Source organism: Tetrao urogallus (assembly GCF_951394365.1).
Source record: "Tetrao urogallus genome assembly, chromosome: 4".
Classification (NCBI taxonomy): Eukaryota; Metazoa; Chordata; class Aves; order Galliformes; family Phasianidae; genus Tetrao; species Tetrao urogallus.
In genome coordinates this window covers 66,160,677-66,176,979 of record NC_136817.1, presented here as the reverse complement: position 1 = coordinate 66,176,979, position 16,303 = coordinate 66,160,677, and the positions used below count along the sequence as shown (strand labels likewise).

General features: G+C 43.1%; 1 protein-coding gene across 1 annotated transcript; it reads right to left on the bottom strand.

Annotated features, from left to right (window-relative positions):
* Window positions 1-1,528: 1,528 nt before the first annotated feature.
* On the bottom strand, window positions 1,529-14,413 carry SUCLG1 (succinate-CoA ligase GDP/ADP-forming subunit alpha; the record flags this gene model as incomplete). The annotated part of the gene is made up of 9 exons (XM_079535152.1): window positions 1,529-1,614; window positions 2,286-2,474; window positions 2,916-3,067; window positions 3,907-3,990; window positions 6,390-6,447; window positions 6,534-6,746; window positions 7,276-7,392; window positions 8,302-8,405; window positions 14,362-14,413. 9 exons carry the CDS (start codon window positions 14,411-14,413, stop codon window positions 1,588-1,590), a joined length of 996 nt encoding a protein of 331 aa, XP_079391278.1. The 3' UTR covers window positions 1,529-1,587.
* Between the last annotated feature and the right edge of the window lie 1,890 nt (window positions 14,414-16,303).

Below are 16,303 nucleotides of genomic sequence, written 5' to 3'. Positions count from 1 at the left end.
GAGAAGCCCACCATTAAAATGAGTCAGCTTTGATGCAGGATCACAAGAAGACAGGCTGCAACATCCTGACATTCACTGGTGAACTGCACTCTTTCCCAGATGGAGACATTTTAGTACTGATATTTCTTGAGCTAAAGGGCACTGATTTGTCTTTTTTGCTTCAGACTGAATCAGGCACTACTTGAAAACAAGAGCAGATCTAGCATTCAATTCCTACCTGCTTTCATAGGTTTTATCAAATGATTTACTGTTCAGTGTTGCTCCCAGCTGTTTAGTGACTTGATGTCAGGTCCATTTTAGCAAATCATGCCGATGTTTTACAGCATCTAACTCCTGCATCCTGTGGACCCCATCATCTGACCAATTCTGACCACATGTGAAGTGCACTAATACACATCCGGAACAGCAGATATATGACCTGTCCTTTTACACATTTCCTCAGGGCTTAGCTCTCAGAACTGTAAATGTCAGCTTTGAGATATATGGTCACTGCTTGCATTAGGAAGCAAAATTGCACAGGCGCTTGAGAAAGAAAGCTCACAGTTTTAAACAAATAACAAGACAAGCTTTTGTAACAGCACCTTTATGGAACAAGGTTAGCTTTAGACAAGTGCCAGGTTACAGGGATTTTTATATAAAGAAAGCAATCTTGGGTTTAGCCCACTCTGATAAAGCTTACAAGACTAATTTATAGGCACTGTGTTCGGGCTATTTCCAAAGTAAAAAAAGGCTTTCCATTACAGTGCTTGGAGTGGTTAACAAGTAAGATAACTTACTACATTCTTTTTCAGAGATCACTCAATCTTGTCCATTATGTCCCAGCATTATTGGGATTTCAGAACACACAAACAATGCAATCCTAGCTCAGGTTAAAGAGGAAAGCAAGGTAATGTAAGCCAAAGAACAAACCATTTTCATAGTTACAACTGTGAATATACATATTCGCATTGGAAGTTACACTCATTTTTCTGCATAAAAATTCCACCTCTCCATACAACAGTTATGTGTCAGCAGAGGACTACACTGTGCACGGCTCAGCCTTGAATAGAAAGTCTGGACTGGAATCACACCCAGCTACATGGATCAACAAGCAACCCCTTCAGATCCAGCAGCTCTGGTTTAGTGGACGGAAACTTTGGCCTATTGTTCAAACATACTTGTCAGCAACAAACAAGAAAGATCTTTAAAAATAAAGCAAACTGTCTTGTGTGCATAAAAAGTCAGTGCCTTGACCTTTAAAAGCATCTCTATAAGCGACTTTACCTTAAACTGGGCAGTGCTTAAGTTACAAAAGATTCAAGGCTGATTAGTTTCTTTATGATGGCTGAAGAAACGGTTCTGCTTCAGGAATTCAAAATGAATCAGGTTTAGTAGTAGATTTATTAATTTGCTGTGATTTACAGTGCAGTGATCACGTCTGAAACGAGGAGACATCAAAACAGGTTTAGCCTAAAGGTTTATGGCTTCCAAGTCAAATTCCATGACCAGTGTCAGTCATTTGGGCAACTGAAGATTAGCAAACAGAAGATAAGCAGAGGTCAGGTGCTGCACTGATGATTTGGAGACAGTATTCCAAAGTATCTTCTCTTACAGCAATTTCCTTTTCTCAAACTCCTGCAAGTAGCAAACAGACATTTCAGATGTAAGAAAAAAAAAAAAAAGGCTTTTATTACTATTATATTTTTAATTACTTTGTATTTATTTTATAAATCTAATTTTAGGAATTAAAAACTAAATTAAAAAATACTTCATGTGTGCAAACCTTCTCTCACCTCACATTAACTCACTGGCTACGAAAAGCAATTGAGCTAGACTGCAGTGATACCAAGGAACCACTTGCTCCCAGACACAGCATGAACTGGCTTGAAAAACATTAATTCTCTGTAAGAGCATACAGAAGTTTTTCAGTTGTATGCATTCAGCTCTAATTCCGAATTAGTACTTAACAGACATTTCTATATGCCATATTGACTGCGCTTTCAAAGACTGTTTTGTTGTTTTAAATTAATTTGGGTTCTTTGCTTCCTCTGATAGAACCCAGAAAACACAGTTCAACAAGCAGTTGTACACCACAGCAAAATGTAATCACTTCTGCATTTTTGCTGCTCACTTTCCTATAAAGGAAATACTACATATAACTACTTCTGCATATCACCTAAGTCATAACTACATTAACCAAGCTTCGAGCAGCAGAGTATTTGGGTCTGATATGCACTGCCAACTCCTATTCCCTCAAAAGCAGACTCCTGCTTAGTGTGAGTGCACAAATATACCAATTAACAAACCTTGTAGATGGTGCTGCCTAACTGAGCAGGGGACATGCTGACAACAACACCAGCGCTCTGAAGAGCAGCTATCTTCTCTTTGGCTCCACCCTTCCCACCAGCAATGATTGCTCCAGCATGACCCATCCGTCTGCCTGGAGGAGCAGTGAGACCAGCAATGAATGACACTACTGGCTTGGCATTTGAACCCTGTCAATAACGAAAAGACACTGAGTTACATGGTGAAGGGTGAATGAAAAGCAACTCCAGGTAACAGATTTCAAATAATACATCTTTGGCTAGCTGATACATCAAAGAGCTGGAAATCTCAGACTACGTGGAACCTTTAGCTAGAAGTGTGAAATACTTCACCTCCTGATAAAAAGCAATACTTTACAAAATGCTTCCCAAAAAAAAAGCAAAATGTTCCCTACAAATATCATAATAGAATTAAAAATCTGGAGCCGATCCTCTACAGTTAAACTGAAATTAGGAGCTTTAATCATGTTAAATTTCTCTTATATCAAAGTATGATAGCTTGTATCCTTTGCTCTTTTGTCAGCAGAGGTTAGAAATTGAACCAAGCTTTCTTGACATGGCAGAAAAGGGCTAACCAGCAACATATTTGGAAGTAAGCTCTTCAAAACTTACAGAATTATTTTCCTTCAAGAAAGTTGCTGCATCTTCTTCAGCATTTCCTCCAATTTCCCCAATCAATATGATTCCCTCAGTATGAGGATCCTTCAGGAAGACATCAAGACAGTCAATAAAATTAGTTCCATTGAAAGGATCACCTCCAATCCCTGGAAAAAAAGTGTAAAATTGCATTAAAAAATAACTCAAGATAATGACACTGCATTTACATTAACAGTTTCAAAGCAAGTTTCAACAGGAATGTTATTCCCAAAGACTCATAAGACAGACAGCTCTTGGAGTGCCAAAGAATCTGCTCTAAATCTCTCCTCCACTACTTCACAGAGAGCTTGCTATCCAAAGTTAAACATTTGTGAATGATTTGCCCAGAGAGGCTGTGGATGCCCCATCCCTGGAGTTGTTCAAGGCCAGGTTGGATGGGGCCCTGGGCAGCCTGGTTTAGCATTAAATGTGGAGGTTGGTGGCCCTGCATGTGGCAGGGGGTTGGAGATTTGTGATCCCTGAGGTCCCTTCCAACTCTGGCCATTCTGTGATTCTGTGATTATTCACCTTCCAAACCATAAGCCAAACATCACATCCTATACAGAGACTCCACACGAGATACAGCTGAGTTAAGACTCCAGCAACAGAATTTTACTGTTAAAAAAAAAAAAGTGAATGAGCCAACTTGCTCAGAATACCCAACTAAATGCCTAAGAATGCTCTGTCCTTTTACATTAATATTAAACTTCTCAGAACAATTTGTTTCTAAACTGATGCCACGTTTGTTGGCTGCTCTCTGCTCAAAGATGTTTTCTAGGCTTTTATTGATCTGATGTGGAAATGGTAACAGAAAAGGATTATATCTTCACAACAGATAGAGATCTCATTTCTCAGCATAATGATAAGCCACCCAACAATTTCTAGGCTTGCAGAAAGTAATTATTTTGGATGTGTTCCTCTGAAGAAAAAGCCAGTGAGTCTACAGGCTGCTTCTGAGGAAACCTACCAACACAGAAGGACTGCCCCAATCCAACTTGCGTTGTCTGATGAACAGCTTCATAGGTCAGGGTTCCAGATCTTGACACAATGCCTTTGGGAACAAAGGGAGATAAACTTGACACTGAGTGCATGACTACAGGCAGCTGTTCTTAAATTCAACAAAATCTTACTGATTTTGTACCTTACTGAACTGAACACAAGATGTCGGGTTTTTCAGCTATCGTTGCCAAAACATGAAAACTCTATAAAAGATTACATTTGTATTATTTCGTGATTGGCATTTTTGACACTTAATTGTAAAGAGATTAAAGCTGCCCAGAAAAGCAGTAATGTTGGCTGAGATGCCATTCTTCACACTACCACTTCATCAGGAAAGAAAGTTGGAAACAAAATAGAATATATACCTTGTCCTGTAAACAAGTAGCTTACACCTTGAACTCAAAACAGGGTTGCAACTCAATTAGGCTCTTCCAGAACCCAAAGACGCTACGTTGAAAGGGCAGATGATAGCAAGTCAAGGGGAAATGGTTTTAAATTGAAGGAGGGAAGATTTAGGTTGGATTTCAGAGGGAATTTCTTCACAGAGAGAGTGGTGAGGTGCTGGAACAGCTGCCCAGAGAGGTTGTGGATGCCTCATGCCTGGAGGTGTTCCATGATGGGGCCCTGGGCAGCCTGGTCCAGTATTAAATGGGGAGGTTGGTGGCCCTGCGTGTGGCAGGGGGTTGGAGCTTCATGATCCTTGAGGTCCCTTCCAACTCTGGCCATTCTATGACATAAAAGAGTTACCATTCCTAAGATACTTGCTGCTGCAACTGATTGTTCTACCATACATATTTAACGTTTATATTACAGTATTACAAGAGACCACAACCCCAGCCAGACCTAACTACACTTTCTGCAGCCAAAGTTAAGCACTGAATCGTAGGTTGGGGACAAAATACTTGCATCTCCACTTTTTAAAGTCAAGATTTTGCTAACACTACAAGAAGGAAGCTTTTCAAGAAAAACAGACATCATCTTCCATCTATTTCAAGCCATTTAACAAGCAGTGTAATTAGTATATTCCAGAAACAGAAGGCAAAATGCACCATTAGACTAACATTTAACTTTGTCTGCTGTTTATACCATAGAAGAGTGCAGATGTCTACCAGCAAAGAAGTGGGTTTATTTCTTACTACAGCCCACAAAGAACTTCCTATGTTTCAGATTCAGATACTACAGACCAAAAATTGAGGCTGTTTTCAAAGCTCACATCCCAAGATTATCAAATGATTCTTGGATGCCTCAGAGCAAGAGAAGGCTGAGGAGCATTCCATCAAATGTGAGTGTCAAATGAAGTTGGGAAGGTAGCAAAGTTCACATCATTACTCCCTGGCTCATGGATCACTATCAAAAACGTTTCTAGCAGCAGTAGGATATCAGGATTTAAAACATCCTTTTGCACTTGATGTGCAAAAGATTCATTCATTCAGATTCCATGGTCCTGTGACTCCAGCAGACACTCAAGATCTTAACAGAACTTTGATTCAGAAGAAAGCCTGAATGACAATATCAATTGTCACTGTTACAGTCATAGAGCAGTGGTTTAATGTTATCTAGAAGGGAAATAACTGCAGTGGTCTGATTTTTCTATTTCCAGTTTGACACAAGTGCTAATGCTTCCTCCATTCCAGCATCACCAGGTACAGCTTATTCCATTGTCAGAAGCGGTCAAACTAATGGTTGGCGACCCTGCACACATTGAGCAGGGGGTTGAAACTAGATGATCACCGTGCTCCTTTTCAACTCAGGCCATTCTATGATTCTGTGTTAGAAAAACTGCCCTGAGTACTGTTAGTTCCAGTACAGTGAACAGCTTTCCTCACAGCGAACATGTTTTTCCACCAGAAAAATTACAAACATTAAAAGGTGCTGTGTTTAAGATAAACAAAATACCTCACTGACAGATAATGGCAGTGTATGCTGCTTGCAATGTTTCTGAAGCTCTATTTATTAAGATAGCAACGTATGTTTTGGAGCACCTTTTAAATAATGCAATGCAGGAGTTACAATCTATTCTTATTTCTATAGCTTAAGACAAAGAACCACTAGAAATCAGCATACAACACTTGCATGCTAAAGGGTTTGTAACTAATGTGTGGTTATGAACAATTCTCTGCCTCTCTGATCTCGGCTCCCCTGTCTGAGAAGTGGGTGTGCTTGTCAGTTCCACTCACCATGGTACTACTGCCTGAATTCCCAGGTTAGAAAGTTCTTTGTAAACTCTTCTCTTTGGAAGTACGCTCGAATAATCGTGTTAAGGAAACAAACTCTTATCATTAAGTTCTTTGGCCTTCAGGATTTATGAGAAAGCTAACTTACAAACTGAAGGACAAAGTGTTATACAGCATATTAAGTGCCTTCTGGGTAGGATGAGGTTAGCCTTGTGGATAAGAATACTAGAGCACCAAACATTACTTTTAGATGATGCATAAATATTCAAAAACTCACCAATTCTTCCTTTTTTGTGAATGTGACCAGGCATGATACCGATTTTACACTCTCCTGGCTAAAGAAAGAATAAGAAGATAAATCAAGCATTCAAACCATCACTAAGAATGGTTCAGCCTTGGAGCAAATTCAGAATTCACTTACATTGATGACACCAGGGCAGTTTGGGCCCACAAGTCGAGTCTTATTCTGGCGAAGCAGTCTGTGCTTAACCCGAACCATGTCCTGCTGGGGAATCCCTTCAGTAATGCAAACAACCAGGGGAATTTCTGCATCGATTGCTTCATTGATTGCAGCAGCAGCAAATGGAGGAGGTACATATATAACCGTGGCAGAAGCACCAGTCTGTTCTTTGGCCTACAAGGACAATAATAAAAAAGGTATCAAGCGTTTAATGAGCCCAAAGAGAGCATCTGATTACTAGTCACTTAAAGTATGTCCTCTACAGGCAAAAGTGAAATAAATAGATATATAACAGTTTACCATAAACGTGCAAGTGTTAAATTCACTGAAGATGGACATACAGAGCACAGGGAACTGAAACCTAAGCACTATCTGAAAAACACCTCCCCTAAAAACACTGTTAGATAATACTTGGCCACAACTTCATCACACAAACCAAAATCAATCAGGAAACAGCTACAGGCATAAAACGTAACCCTACTGCAAAGAAAAGATATTTGCATTGCTGAGTGTGAAGATCAGAGTGGAAGGCAGATTCATGCTTGACCACACAGAAAGCCTCTCTCACAAGGCTTCTATTTCCTTGCTTGCATAGTGACATCCAAGGTTCAAATCTGTCTCTTCACTATGAGGAATGGAAGCATTCAGCAGCATTAGTTCTTGGACTGAACTGTCTGCTCCTTTAGTCACTGCTACAAATTACCTCCTTCACAGAATTAAACACAGGCAGACCCAGATGTGTTTTTCCACCTTTCCCTGGAGAAACTCCTCCAACTAGATTGGTGCCGTACTCCAATGCCTGCTGGCTGTGAAAGGTGCCCTATGAGAGAAAAAGAACAAAGATAAAATGCATATAACAACAAATAAAATGTGGAAAAAAAAAAACCAACTCTGATGACATCTATAATTCTGAAGACAATTTATTGCACCTCAATTTACAATGAGGTGATTTCACCCCCAATAAATAATCGGCTATTCTGAAGAGTGCATCAACTTGTTTTAAATCAATTCAGAATATGCTATCAGTTTGTATTTGGTTTTTGTTTCTTTTAAACTGAGGCACACCAAAGAGCAATTTGTCCTGTGTTGCTGATACACCTGCAGACGAAGCAGCCATGTTTTATTTTCCACATCCATTATGGCAGATGATAAATTTGAAGAAATTACCATTCTCATCCATAACCAGGAGACAGATCAAGCAAAAAGCAGTCTTCTCCCCTTTTAAATGTGTAAAAGAGTGAATGTGAGATTGAAATTAAAACAATTTTTTTTCCTGTGGGCATCAATGTTCAAAGGCATTCGTGAAAGATCACTTTCAAAGCTGTAAGGTTTTACAAAAGTAGCTTTTAAAGCTTGTAAAGGGAGCAAGTCTCCCTTTACAAAGAAGCCCTTCCAGTTGTACAGGGCTTAAGGCTTAAGAGCAAAGCCAACCACAAAAATAAAAATGAAATATAAAATAAAGTCAGGAATCAGAACACAGTTGACTCAAAAACAAAGTTTTAAGTTTGCACACCGAAAAACAAAAATCTATAGTTTATTGATATTAAGAAAAATGCTATTTGGACTTGGAAAGTAGAGAACTACACAGCCAAAGGGATCTCTTCAACAAAGCTTTGCTTCCTATCAACAAAGAACAAACTATAATCTCTCTTATGCATTACTATATTTCATGGCCAAATAATTTTCTGCACCAGCAGGGTGACAGAAGAAGTATTGCACATACACGTACCTGCTTGCCTGTAAAACCCTGACAGATAACCTTTGTGCCTTTGTTAATATACAGATTTTTCCTTGATGCTGAGTAAGAGCAGTGTCGTACTCCATTCTGGTGCACTAGAGAAAGGCAGAAAAGAGAAAGCAAACCATTAATCCACTGCCTTGTTATGCTCCACGTTAAAAAATGTCCTATCAAATAAGTACATACACATTTACGTTTTCATAGAATCACAGAACAGCCTGGGTTGAAAAGGACCACAATGATCATCCAGTTCCAACCCCCTGCTGTGTGCAGGGTCACCAACCAGCAGACCAGGCTGCCCAGAGCCACATCCAGCCTGGCCTTGGATGCCTGCAGGGATGGGGCATCCACAGCCTCCTTGGGCAACCTGTTCCAGTGCATCACCAGCCTCTGTGTGAAAAACTTCCTCCTAATATCTGACCTAAACCTCCCCTGTCTCAGTTTAAACCATTCCCTCTTGTCCTATCACTATCCTCCCTCATAAACAGCTGTTCCCCCTCCTGTTTATAAGCTCCCTTCAAGTACTGGAAGGCCACAATGAGGCCTCCCCGGAGCCTTCTCTTCTCCAAGCTAAACAAGCCCAGTCCCCTCAACCTTTCCTCACAGGAGAGCTGCTCCAGCCCTTTGACCATCTTAGTGCCCTCCTGGACCTGCTCCAAGAGCTCCATGTCCTTCCTCACTGAGGGCCCCAGGCCTGGACACAGCACTGCAGATGGGGCCTCACAAGAGCCGAGTAGAGGGGGACAATCACCTCTCTCTCTCTCTCCCTGCTGGTCACCCCTTTTTTAAGATGAATTGATCCAATTGCTTTTAAAAGCAGCTCTGGAAGTTCTTAAGTGGTAATGACTTGTTTTTCTACGATATTGCGCATCGGTAATTTACCCAGTTTGTTGAGGGTCAGACCATGCACATACACCACACTGAACATCAGAACCCCAGTCAGGATGAACAACAGACGCCAGCATCTTATCTACTGCTTTCATTCACAAATGAATTCATCCCCATCCTCTACACATTTCTGCTAAGTGATAAAGGAGACCCAAAATCCCAGGTTTTCTTAAAGCAAGCAAAAGCTATTACACAGAAAGAATATTTTTCAATATAAACTGCTGATGCAGGAATGAGGTGACTGTTAGCAGGACCTTCTTTCTCCATACCATAAAAGCACTTCCATAGTGCCAAGATCAGCTGTCCATCCCATATCCATTTTCAGATATTTACAACCTTTCACAAAAACGTTTTCAAAACCTTAAGTTGACCAATTCTCAGCTTTCAGGCATATACATGGATATATTTTTCAAGGATAAGAAGCTTTCAAGTCTTTTCTTTTTCACACTTTGATAGCTTGGAAAAGATTTATTCTTCTGCACTGATAACTGAAAAACTGCTTAAATTCCAAAACTTTTTATGGATTTAGTCTTGAAAATACCTCATAAATGACAAAGTAACCTTGGTTTAGAGAAAATACAGCTGGCTTGGAAAAATCTGGCTAGAAGTGTGAGCAGTTTGCTGACTAGGTCTGGATAGTGATAGGACAAGGGGACAATAGGAATGGTTTTAAACTGAGACAGGGGAGGTTTAGGTCAGATATTAGGAGGAAGTTTTTCACACAGAGGCTGGTGAGGCACTGGAACAGGTTGCCCATGGAGGCTGTGGATGCCCATTCCTGCAGGCATTCAAGGCCAGGCTGGATGTGGCTCTGGGCAGCCTGGTCTGCTGGTTGGTGACCCTGCACATAGCAGGGGGTTGGAACTGGATGAGCATTGTGGTCCCTTTCAAGCCAGGCCGTTCTGTGACTCTATGACTTCTGGTAGAGGCAGCTCAGCATATACACATGTCTGCAGAGCAATATGTTTTGAAAGAAAAGAAGGAAAAAAAAACCCTTTGTGCTTTCTGGGATAGATTAGGATGAGAGATTTTTATTATCCCTTACAGCTGGCACGATACAGCTCTCTATTTCCCACTGTGACCTCATCTGAAGTAGAAAACTTTCTCCCTGGCCACCAGCACAGTAAGAGCAGCAGAGGTACGGCTGGAAATGCAGTTTTGCTGAACATGGCACAGGCTGCAAGTCCTGGGTGCAAACAGCAAGAGATTTAACAGACAAGAGATGAGAAGGAAACAGGTGGAAATGGAAACGGCACACCCAAGTTCACAGCAGGTAAGAGTCAGAAATAGAACCCAAGTCTCAATTTGCAGCTAGACTTTCATTCACCAGCTCATCTTGTTTCACAGCTTCCAACTGCTGTTCAAGGAATTGCTTCTGTTAGAACAAATCAGGGTTCCACAGTGTAATCCACGTGCCTTCAGGAAGACAGCACAAGAAATTATTTGCTCTTCTGCTTGCAAAGCTTCAGCAACAAGCCACTAAAAGCTAACCTCATCACTGACCCTATTTTAATGTACAGCTCTAACTTACAGGCCAAGCTGCAATAGTGCAGGCTTTGTGTCAAGCCACAGAGCACAAGGACAAGACTTTGCAAACCCAGATCCAATCAGAAGCACAGTGAAAATGCTGTATTTTGTCAGATCAGAGGTCTAATAACACTAATATCACTGAGCTCAATGAAGGCCTGTAGTGCACCTTCAGAAAAGCAGAACACAGTGCCAGGCAACCTTCCTCAGGCAATCCCTTTGGCTTCTGCCACATAATTTTTAGTTTTTGATAGTTTGCATTTGTATTTAAGGAAAACAAATAGATCTGATTTAAAGCAATAGAGCCCAAGTTACCTTTGTACAGCTTACCCCAGCAGTACAGATAGCAGGGCTCAATCCCTTCCCAACTCAAACTTCATGGAGTTGGAAACTTGTTATTTTCAGGACTTCTCACAAGATTCCCTAAAGCTATAGAGAGGAATCCAAATCAGAGTGCTTTTCTCTTGCCCACATTTATCCTGGACCAAAAAAAAAAAGAAGTTTGGAAGGCAAGGAAGGATCTGAAGGTGCTCACAGAATAGCACAACATGAAAGCAAGGGAAAGAAACAAAGATTCCTTTCCAGAAGGACCTGAGCAGGTAGTTCCACTGCCAGGAGACTGACAAGCAATAAATGAAATTCTCCCTCTATCACTTCTTGAAATGCCCTGGGAGCTTAGAAATAAAGCAAGATATTCCTTTCTATTTCCTATGTAAGAAAAGAAGAAAGCCTTAGAAAATAAATAGGTTCCAGTACAAATGGGAAGAATGGACTTCAGGGCAAAGTCAGGGAAAGGAGTCAAGTCCAAAGAGCACCAGTGGAAATACCCAAGTTTTTCTGGTGGAAGAGGACAGAACTGCAGCAGTTCTGGACAGCTTCTTACAACACAGAAAATACATGGGGGAAAAAAAACAAAAATAAAAAAAAGAAACAACAAAAGTTGAGTGAAGACCAAAGTGCTGCAGTGAAATTTCCAAGCTCACTGAGTGGAAGTTTGAGATTTGGCACAAGTTCTCGTCCCAGTCCTTCCTTAGGTTTAGACCATCATTATTAGGCCATATTCACACGTGCACATTTGGAACAATTATTCATCTTCTCTCAAATCAGTCTGCAGAATTCAGCCTTCAAGGTGGCGATTGCACTTGTACAAGATGATCCTTACTGACAAGGAGATCCCATGTAATCAAGGGATTGCTCAGAATATCTTTCTCCTTGTCTGAAAGAGAATTACGTGCTCAGGACAGGATTTCTAGCTACTGCTTCTCAGTTTCTCTTCCCTCACTCTTCTCTTGCCAAGTTCCTGTTAATTATGGAAATCCCCATCTATGAACACAGCGTAAGAGTTTAAGAAATAAGTTAACCAGTCTATAGAAGGACAGATGTGATGACTATGCTACACCCACCACATTACACAGAAGTAGGACTAATGGGAAAGCAATATTTAGAAGAATTTCTATTTCTTTCAACATTTCTTTGTTCCCTAACCAAAAATCCCCACTCACTGCAAAGAACAATACTGGCTGCACTGGGCCACGGAGTCATAAAGAGTGAAGCTTCCTTCCAAATCTAAGGAGTTTAAGGAGAAAATAGGCACTCCTGTTCTTCCAAGACAACAACCTTTTTCCCATATATACTTCACTGAGAATGCATGCAGCTGAAGGGCTGGGAGCCCCTCTCCCAGTGCTGCTCACACTGAAACACCCAACAAATCCTCCATTTGCATCATTACTTCTACAGCAATCTTTGCCAGAGCTGTGCCCCTAATCTACTTCCATGATTTAATCAAAGAGCTTTCCAAAGGCTTCAATCACACCCAACGTAACATCCCAAATTTAAGGTTCCAGCAGACTTTTAACATTTAAGAGCAATGAACCAGAAAAATGTTTCAATGAAGGAATATTTGATCTCTCAGAAGTTTCTTTAGAAGAGTTTATAAACCGTTGCAAGCAGAACACCTCTTGAACCACTCAGCCCACCTCTCCCCTTACGACCCAAAAAGAACCGTAAGCACTCTTCCTTCAATCTGTTTGACTGCTGTTTGTAAAGGGAATGAAGTGGGGTTTCAAAGACATAAAAATCTGTAAAAAATTAGCTTTGCTGGAGTACAAATTAACCCACGCCAGAGATGCTACACGCCCATCCACCAACAGAACCAATTCTCTTGGACTCACAGGAGTGAGCTCAAAGAGTTCAACTGATAGACAGAGACACTGTGCTGAGGCAACATAGCTCTCTATTGGTGCTTATAGGGGACATGAAGCAGGAAAGGACACCTGCAGGAGGGTGAATCACATTAGGAGTCCCTGACATACAAGTTAATCACAGAATGCCCTGGGTTGAAAAGGACCACAATGACCATCTAGTTTAAATCCCCCTGCTGTGTGCAGGGTCACCAACCAGCAGACTAGGCTGCCCAGAGCCACATCCAGCCTGGCCTTGAATGCCTCCAGGGACAGGGACATTAGAAGCATAAAGCTTTTCTTGCAAGGAGTTTCACTGAAAACAATTAAGCTTAATTTTGCTCATTTGTTCCAGCTGCAAGATGCAAGGCTAACACATCAAATCCTCAGCTTAAGATTCCAAGAAACAACTCTTGTGCTTTGACATGCCCATACTGATTTCAGTAGAGGATGCAGCATTAACTGCCCAAAATAAGCACAAAGAAAGAAAAATAAAGTTGTTTTCTTTTTTTTGATTATTTATTTACTACAATCTTCAAAGCAACGCATATAAAGGCTTATAAGCTGAAAAATTAGCCTCAGATTGCTTGTGGTCTTCCAGTGAATACGTAAGGGTTTGAGTTTTGGGTGGTCCTGTGTGGAACCAGAAGGTGAGCTCCACATCAATGTTCACAGAATGGCCAGGGTTGGAAGGGACCTCAAGGATTGTGAATCTCCAACCCCCTGCCACACACAGGGCCACCAACCTCCACATTTAATGCTAGACCAGGCTGCCCAAGGCCCCATCCAACCTGGCCTTGAACACCTCCAGGGACGAGGCATCCACAGCCTTTCTGGGCAGCTGTTCCAGCACCTCACCACTCTCTCTGCAAAGAACTTCCCCCTGACATCCAACCTAAATCTACCCTCCCTTAACTTAAAACCACTTCCCCTTGTCCTGCAGTTATCAACCCTTTCAAAGAGTTGATTCCCCCCATGTTTGCAGGCTCCCTTCAGGTACTGAAAGGCTGCAATGAGGTCACCCCGCAGCCTTCTATTCTCCAGGCTGAACAAGCCCAGCTCCCTCAGCCTGTCCTCGTGTTCGCCCTTTCCAAAAGGGATAACGTATCACTAAGACTCCAGCTCTATTCGCTGCCCCCAAAAAGCCCGACGTGGCTCCTCTCCACCACGGTCACACCGCAGAAAAAGCCACCCCAGAGCGCAGCGGCTTCTCCATCCAGAGGAACCTCAGCTCCCCGAGGCGCGGGTTCTCCTCCGAGCGCTCAGCCCCGCTCTCCCCTCCCCGGGTGACCTTGCGAGGCGGCGGGAAGAGGAGGAGGAAGAGGAGGAGGCGGCCGGGCTCCCCTTCAGCGCAGGCCCCGCGGCCTACCCCGGAGCAGCGGCCGCGGGGGGAGCCGGTTGCCAAGCAGCGCGGAAGACCCCGGAACGCCGTTGAGGGACGAGGGCCGGTACTCACGGCGGAGGAAGCGGCCCAGGAGGCGGGCGGCCGCGGCGCTGCAGTGAGACATCGTCCCCTCGCAATGACACCGCCACGGCGGCCCTACGCGGCGCCTGAGCACTGCCCCACCGGCGCGCCGCCGGGCAGCCCCGCGTTGCGATTGGCTCAAGGGGAAGGTCCTCCGCACGGTGTCAGCCAATCAGAAGGGAGCTGAGGGGCGGGAAAGCCCCGCGGGGGATTGTGGGGGTTATAGTCCGCAGCGCCTCGCCTGTGCTGAGCCCCTGGCGCTTGGGGGGGGGGAACACTGAGAGCTCCTCTGAGGTCACCAAGTCCAAATGCAGCCCATCCCCACCGCGCCCACTAACCGTGTCCTTCAGTCCCACCTCTACACAGTTCCTGAACCACCTCCAGGGACAGCGAGCCCAGGACCTCTCTGAATCACAGAATGGCCAGGGTTGAAAGGGACCTCAAGGATCATGAATCTCCACCCCCCTGCCACATACAGGGCCACCACCCTCCACATTTAATACCAGACCAGGCTGCCCAGGGCCCCATCCAACCTGGCCTTGAACACCTCCAGGGACGAGGCATCCACAGCCTCTCTGGGCAGCTGTTCCAGCACCTCACCACTCTCTCCGTAAAGAACTTTCCCCTGACATCCAACCTAAATCTTCCCTCCCTCAACTTGAAACCATTTCCCCTTGTCCTGTAGTTATCAACCCTTTCAAGAGTTGATTCCCCTCCTCTGGGCAGCCTGTGCCAATGCACTACCACTCTTTCTGATATTTTTCATAATATCCAACCTAAACCTCCTCCAGCACAACTTAAGGCCGTTGCCTCTCGTCCTGTCACTGTTACCTGGGATCCCCAGCTCGCCACAATCTCCTCTCAGGGAGCTGTACAGAGCCATAGGGCCTCCCCTGAGCCCGCTCTTCTCCAAACTGAACAATCCCAATTCCCTCATGTTGACACAAGTCATTACCCCCTAATACAAATGTTGTGGGACAGAAGCCAGCTCTACTCACTTCAACATAAGAAGAAATAAGCCTGTTTTGGGTTGGTTTAATGCAGTGACTTTGTTCCTAGCAGAGAACACTCTGTTCTGCCAACACTAATTCAACTGATTCAATCAGCTAAGTAGAAAGAATCCATTCAACCCAGGGAGAAACAATACAGCAGTGAGGAGCACTCAGGTGGCACAGGAGTTCCCCTGCACTGCTTGGGACAGACTGAGTTCTGTCTCAGTGTGGGGCAGCCAAAGGGTTGGAAAAAAACCATGGGATTTAATCTTTGAACAATGCTTTTCAGCCACTGCAGAAGGGGTGGGTCTTCCTAATACATTTTTAAGTGTGCAACCTCGTTTTATGAGCAGTGCGGATTTTGGAGCTGAACCTTATGGAAATCACACGTCCAGAAACAGCCGAATCCCAGTGAAAACATCTTTTTGCTCATTTACTTAGAGCTGGGCTTTGATCTTGTTTGAAAGCAGATCTTCGTGAGGTTAAACACAGGACTTTCTGCCCAGTATGTCTGCAGAGGGCTCGACCTTCAGATAGGAAAAACAACAACAACCGAAAGGAATAGAGTGTCATGTTAATGTTTACTTACCTGGGAACTCCCGCAGGAGCATAAGATAAAATCACACTGCCTGCTCACATTTTGCCTTTCCTAGATCTTTAGATGAAAAGAATTCGCTGCAAGCACAAAATTAAACTTCTTTTGATACTCCCTTAAAACTAATGGTAAAATGTTTTTCTTTCCTTTGCTTACCTTCTGGTTGGACGGTTGTGGGAATTTGGAGCTTAGGGACTATGCGCTTCCTTGGGGCCATCACAGAAATCAGCCAATTCCTCCCAGCCAAGGCTTCTTCTGTGTAAGAAAAGGCAATGCTAATGCTTTGTTTGTTTCCATCATCTGACAAAATGTGCAGTGTAAATAAATCACCCTTAAACATCTGGAC